The 6,000-nt window shown below is 50.8% G+C and overlaps 1 protein-coding gene across 4 annotated transcripts in view; it reads left to right on the top strand.

The window, feature by feature from the left end:
* The window catches only part of TRAK2 (trafficking kinesin protein 2), an 84,649-nt gene that overhangs the window by 40,088 nt on the left and 38,561 nt on the right, over positions 1–6,000 (top strand). For all 4 annotated transcript variants that reach the window (XM_069733586.1, XM_069733589.1, XM_069733585.1 and 1 more), the window contains exon 3: positions 5,558–5,755. In XM_069733586.1, the coding sequence (XP_069589687.1) occupies positions 5,558–5,755 (198 nt within the window). The remainder of the gene's footprint in view (positions 1–5,557; positions 5,756–6,000) is intronic.

A 6,000-nucleotide genomic window follows, 5' to 3' on the forward strand; every position in this document is an offset into this window, starting at 1 on the left:
ATCCAAGACTATATTCGTTCTTAAGCCACCAGTAAAAGTTTAACAGACAGGTAGTTGCTAACTGTCCAGCTCAGATCACTGACTGCTCCTGCCGGCGATTCTGCGGCTTCTAATGATGTCACGTCAAAAGAGCAGCGGCTTCTCTTCTGCTCTGCTTTGGTGACAGGTTGTGGCTGCCAATTTGGGAGCTGGCTTCAATCAGCATTACACCGGCATTCACACCTTGTCAACAGAGCAGCCCAGAAGAAGAGCTGCACTGTTGACGAGGAGCAGCTGGATCGCTGGCAGGAGACGTCAGAGACTAATCTGAGCCAGAAATTGGCAACTACCTGCCTGTGTTTTTCTTGGTTCATACTAAAGAAATAATTTAGTTCTGGGAAACCCCTTGAAGTGTTTCCAACTTTTTTTTTTTTTGTAGTTGAAATATATGTCCTATTTAGCATTACATGATAAATTATGTGGTTGGGTCTTTCATGTATTGCACATATCCTGTAGCCATTACCTTGAAATACAGGACTTTTAAAGAAAAAATGAAGTCAACAATACGTATATTCTCGAGTATAAGCCGAGGCACCTAATTTTACCACAAAAAAAGTGGGAAAAGTTGTTGACTCAAGTATAAGCCTGGTATACATTGTCCCCTCATCCCTATCCTAGTATGCATGGTGGTCTCATCCCTATCCTGGTATGCATGGTCTCCTCATCCCCATTCTTGTACGCATGGCTCCCCCCTCATCCCTATCCTGGTACGCATGGCCTCTCCCCCTCATCCCTATCCTGATACGCATACCCCCCTCATCCCTATCGTTTTATGCATAGCCCTCCCTCATCCCTATCCTGGCACCATGCCCCCCCATCCCTATCCTGGCACCATGGCCCCCCCTCATCCCTATCCTGGCACCATGGCCTCCTCATCCCTATCCTGGTATGCATGGTCTTCTCATCCCCATTCTTGTACGCATGGCTCCCCCCTCATCCCTATCCTGGTACGCATGGCCTCTCCCCCTCATCCCTATCCTGATACGCATGCCCCCCTCATCCCTATCGTTTTATGCATAGCCCCCCCTCATCCCTATCCTGGCACCATGCCCCCTATTTTTTCCCTTAACGGAGCGAATAAGGGAGACTGATACTTTCTAGGTTCCGATCTCCCCCGAACCATCCACAGGCAAGTACGTGGAGCGTTCCTCCCGTATCCTTTTCTGCAATGTTGGATGCCAGCCCTGAGCTCACCTTACAGGCGATAATTTCTTCGCGTTCCGATCTCCCCCCACCATAACAGGCAAGCACATGGAGTAGCCCTCCATCTACCTCTCCTGGAGCCAGGTGCATAGCCGGACATAATATGTATGGCGCCCGTGCAGCCCCCTACTGCATCACCACTGATAAAGCAGAAGCTCTCCACCCCCTCCCTGACTATGGCGATTGTGGATTGAGCACCGGCCCACCGCATCTACTATGAGTACACTGCGGGGGCCAAGGCACTGGGGGGGTCCTGGTCCCCGGGGTATGTAAGGTCCGCACCTCTAAAGGGCGAAGTTTGGGTCCGTGGGTGGTCTGCAGTGCTCATTTTTGCTGTACGAGCGCTACCTCAGTATGGCACCAATAGCAATCGCGGCGGCGCCACCGGCAACAGGCCGCAACCGCAAGTTTTTTTAAATTTAGTCCCCGGCTTTTCTCCTCATACAGGCTGGAGTCCTTGGCCACGCCCGCCGGCAATTACCGCCGCCCATCTTTTCCAGTGCTTCTCATTCCATGAGAAGCGCGCTCACAGATCTCGACGGCCATCTTGGGACACCCAGCGCTGATCCTGCAGCACTTCTCCAGCCTTCCTAATCTCTGAATCCGGGGTCACAACCGATATACAGCCTTCACATACATTGCGGACCTCCCCTGGGGACTCAAGACACAGGACCTGGGTAAGCTGCAGATACATAGCTTAACCCTTCCCCTGCTAGTAAGCGCTCTTCTCAAGGCTATTATGTCTCAATCAAGGCCTCACAAAAAGTCTGGGAAAAGCCACACAGTATTTTTTGCTGCATGTACCTCTTGTAAGGTCTCATTACTCCGGAGTCATAATACTGCCTTATGCACAGCTTGTGAATCGGCAACTGTTCAGGAACCACCTGTTACTGACACCGAACCTAGTGAGCCTGGTCCCTCTGAGTGGGCTACCTCCCTTACCCGGTCTATGGCTTCCCTGGCAAAAGCGTTAGAATTGTTCCGCGATCCCTCCTCTAACCAGGGCACTCTTACGGACGACGCTTCCGATCCTCAAAACCCCTCGTACTCTAGGGGTCGTACATTGCCAAGGGGCTCTCGCCCTTCCAGAAAAAGGACTCATGATATGTCCCCAGACCATCCCCGGAATTCGGGTTCTGAGAGCTCCATTTCTCGCTCCCCTTCCATTGGGGCTAGCAGAGCACCTGTTTGAGAGGACGATTCTGACACGTCCCTAGATCAGGAATTTCATCACGATCAGGAGACTCTCGACTCTCTGATTCAGTGAATAAGGCTTTGAAACTTGAGGAGGAACCTTGATCTAAAACGGATCATGCCGTGTCCTTTAAGAGGACCAAGTGAGCTCACAAGGTATTCGCTACTCAAACAGAATTTAAGGAAATTGTTGATTCTCACAGGATCCGTCCCGATAAACGATTCACAGGGCAGAAGCCCATGGAATCAAAATGTCCCTTTGCCCAGGATCTAAGAAAAGATTGGTCTCAATCTCCCCTGGTAGTTCCTCCAGTATCACGCCTGGCTACTAAATCTATTTTATCCTCTTCGGAGGGCGCCTCTATTAAAAATCCAACCAATCATCAGATTGACAATATGGCTCGTTCAGCCTTTGAAGCCTCAGCAGCCGCCCTCTTCCCATCTTTTGCTGCTACGTGGGTGGCTAAGGCTATGACCCACTGGACCGAGGCCTTGTCTGCAGCGGTGCTGGATACCGAAACCTCCCCCCCCCCCCCCCCCCCCCCCTTCAGATAGCAGACCTCGCTACTCAGATAGCCAGAGCGGGAGATTTTGTAGTTACCGCGTCCCTGGACGCTGCTCACTGTGCTTCTCAAACAGCAACCCTTATAGCTCAGGGACTGGCGTGCGGGTTCGACTTCCAAAAAGTCATTGACTTCTCTTCCATATCAGGGCGGTCGCCTTTTTGGCGAAAAGCTCGACCAATTAATTTCCGACGCCACTGGAGGGGAGAGTAAATTTCTTCCACAACAGAGACCCTTTCGGAACCAGCAACAACAGGCCCGGTTCCGATTTTTTTCGCTTCAACTCAAACTGGTCCTGTACTTCAACATCCTCCGGACCTGGCCGGGCACAACGCAGGGATAGAGGTTCTCAAACCTCTTACAAACCTTCTCCCTCTTGGAGAGGCAGGCCTAGGCAGTCAGGGTCCAGAAGATCCAGAGCAGGCAGGTCTCCCACACAATGACTCCCTGCGGTATCCGGAGGACACCCTCAAAGTAGGCAGGCCGTCTGCTTTCGTTCAGCGACGCGTGGCTCTCGGTCATTCACGACGAATGGGTCCGCGACTCTTCCACCAAATCGCTTTTTCCTGTCTTCTCCCAGGGCAAAGGCATCAGAGTTCTTCCAGGCCATAAACTCTCTAAAAGAAGACGAGGTTATTATCCCGGTTCCTCAAAGCGAAAGGTTTCAAGGTTTTTATTCAAACTGCCCATACTGGACCTAAAACTGCTGAACAAATTTGTCAGTGTGTGACAGTTCTGGATGGAATCGCTTCGTTCTGTCATCGCCTCCATGGAGAAAAGTAGTTCCTGGCGTCCATAGACATCCAGGACGTGTACCTCCACATTCCCATTTTACCTTCTCACCAAAGGTTTCTTCGCTTCGCAGTTCAGGAAGATCACTTCCAGTTTGCTGCTCTGCCCTTTGTCCTCGCTACCGCTCCCAGGGTATTCACCAAGGTCATGGCGGCCGCCGTGGCCATCCTTCACACCCGAGGTGTGCTGGTTTTACCGTATCTCGACTATATCCTCATCAAAGGCCCCTCTTTCCATACCTGCGAGGAGGCCTAAATACTCTTTCTCGCCTGGGTTGGAAGATAAACTTCAAAAAATCTTCCCCACTACTGGCTCAGCAAATTTATTTTCTAGGAATGATACTGGACTCGTCCCAGGGGTTGGTACTTCTTCCCCCGGAAAAAATCTCAGTCTTAAAGCGGGAAGCTCAGAAGCTCTCCCAACCTCATACTCATTCTCTACGTTTCAGTATGAGAGTCCTCGGCAGGATGGTAGCAGCTATGGAGGCGGTCCCATTTGCTCAACTACACCTCCGCCCCTTACAACATGCTCTCCTGGCTGTGTGGGACAGGAACCCGTTATCTCTCGATCGTCGTTTAATTCTTCAACAGCAAGTCAGACAGTCTCTCAGGTGGTGGACCTTGAAGTCCTCCCTGAATCAAGGGAAGTCCTTTCTCCCAGTACATTGGCTAGTTGTGACAACAGATGCCAGTCTTCTGGGCTGGGGAGCAGTGTTCCACCATCACACTGCTCAGGGCTGCTGGTCTCTTCAGGAATCTCACCTGCCCATCAACATCCTGGAAATACGGGATATCAGGTTGGCTCTTATTCAATTCCATCCTTTCCTGTAGTTATAGTTATATCTTACCTTCTCATTTAGTCAGAAGGGTACGCTTCGTTGCGTTCAGTCACTGTTGTCGCCTCCCACTCAGTTTGAATTATGTTCCCCTGTTTGCGCCGACGTCACTTGAAATCCCAGTCTTGTGCAGTGTGTATTGGGGGAGCAGCACTTGCGCATTGTCAATCGGCCAGCCGCGCATGCGCTGTGATGAGTGGATCCCCGTGTGTGCGTACTGAAGTTGAGAGAAGATACCACTTTCACTGGCTCCAACACATGCCCCCAGTGCACGCTGCGCAAGCGCGGTTCCCCCAGTGCACGCTGCGCAAGCGCGGTTCCCCCAGTGCACGCTGCGCAAGCGCGGTTCCCCCAGTGCACGCTGCGCAAGCGCGGTTCCCCCAGTGCACGCTGCGCAAGCGCGGTTCCCCCAGTGCACGCTGCGCAAGCGCGGTTCCCCCAGTGCACGCTGCGCAAGCGCGGTTCCCCCAGTGCACGCTGCGCAAGCGCGGTTCCCCCAGTGCACGCTGCGCAAGCGCGGCTTCCCCCAGTGCAGGCTGTGTGAGCTCGTGATTTCAAGTGACGTCAAGTGACAACCTTGCCAGAACGCAATGAAGCACACCTTTATGACTAAACGATAGGATTAGAGTGGCGATTTTAAAGAGAAAAATGTGTTAGTGATGCAAACTGTACTGGGAGCACTTTACATGCTACAAACGACGCGGCAGGTTAATTTTTACACAAATTATTAGAAATGTGTACAGCCAGAAAAAATAACTCCATATCTGCAGTATAACAACCCAAAAAATATCCCTACTATAAATGTGCTCCTAAAAAGACTATTTTATGTAAAAGTGTGAAACCTTATGGGTGGAGAGGTTAAAAATACAAGACACCGGACTGAGTCTTACTTGTACATCTCTCAATGTATTTTGTGAAATGTTTTCCACAGATGTCTATCACAGCCAGGATACCCCTGAGGTGGAACTGGTTAATTTGCTAGAAGACCAGCTTCCCCAGTACAAGTTACGGGTGGACTCCTTGTATCTTTATGAACACCAAGACTGGATACAGCACTCCCCAACACGTCAAAGCAATGGCCTCGGAAACCTTTCTCCTGTCCTGGCTGAAGAGACTTTCCGTTACATGAGTAAGTCACTTTTTATGCTGGTTCTTGCCACACTACACCTATAGTAACCTATACACCTTCAGTCATTATTGGTTGAGTCCTATACTTTTTCTTTTTTCTGGGGGCCTCCCATCCCAATACCCCTACCTATACATATATGTGTCCTTAATTGGGTTGGGGGAGTTATCTACTGCCAGGCATCAGTGGTGGTGGCTTCTCTCACATGAGAACACATGGCTTTCCTCTTATGGCCACCTTTAGCTTCT

The sequence above is a fragment of the Ranitomeya imitator genome, chromosome 7 (assembly GCF_032444005.1).
Source record: "Ranitomeya imitator isolate aRanImi1 chromosome 7, aRanImi1.pri, whole genome shotgun sequence".
NCBI lineage: Eukaryota > Metazoa > Chordata > Amphibia > Anura > Dendrobatidae > Ranitomeya > Ranitomeya imitator.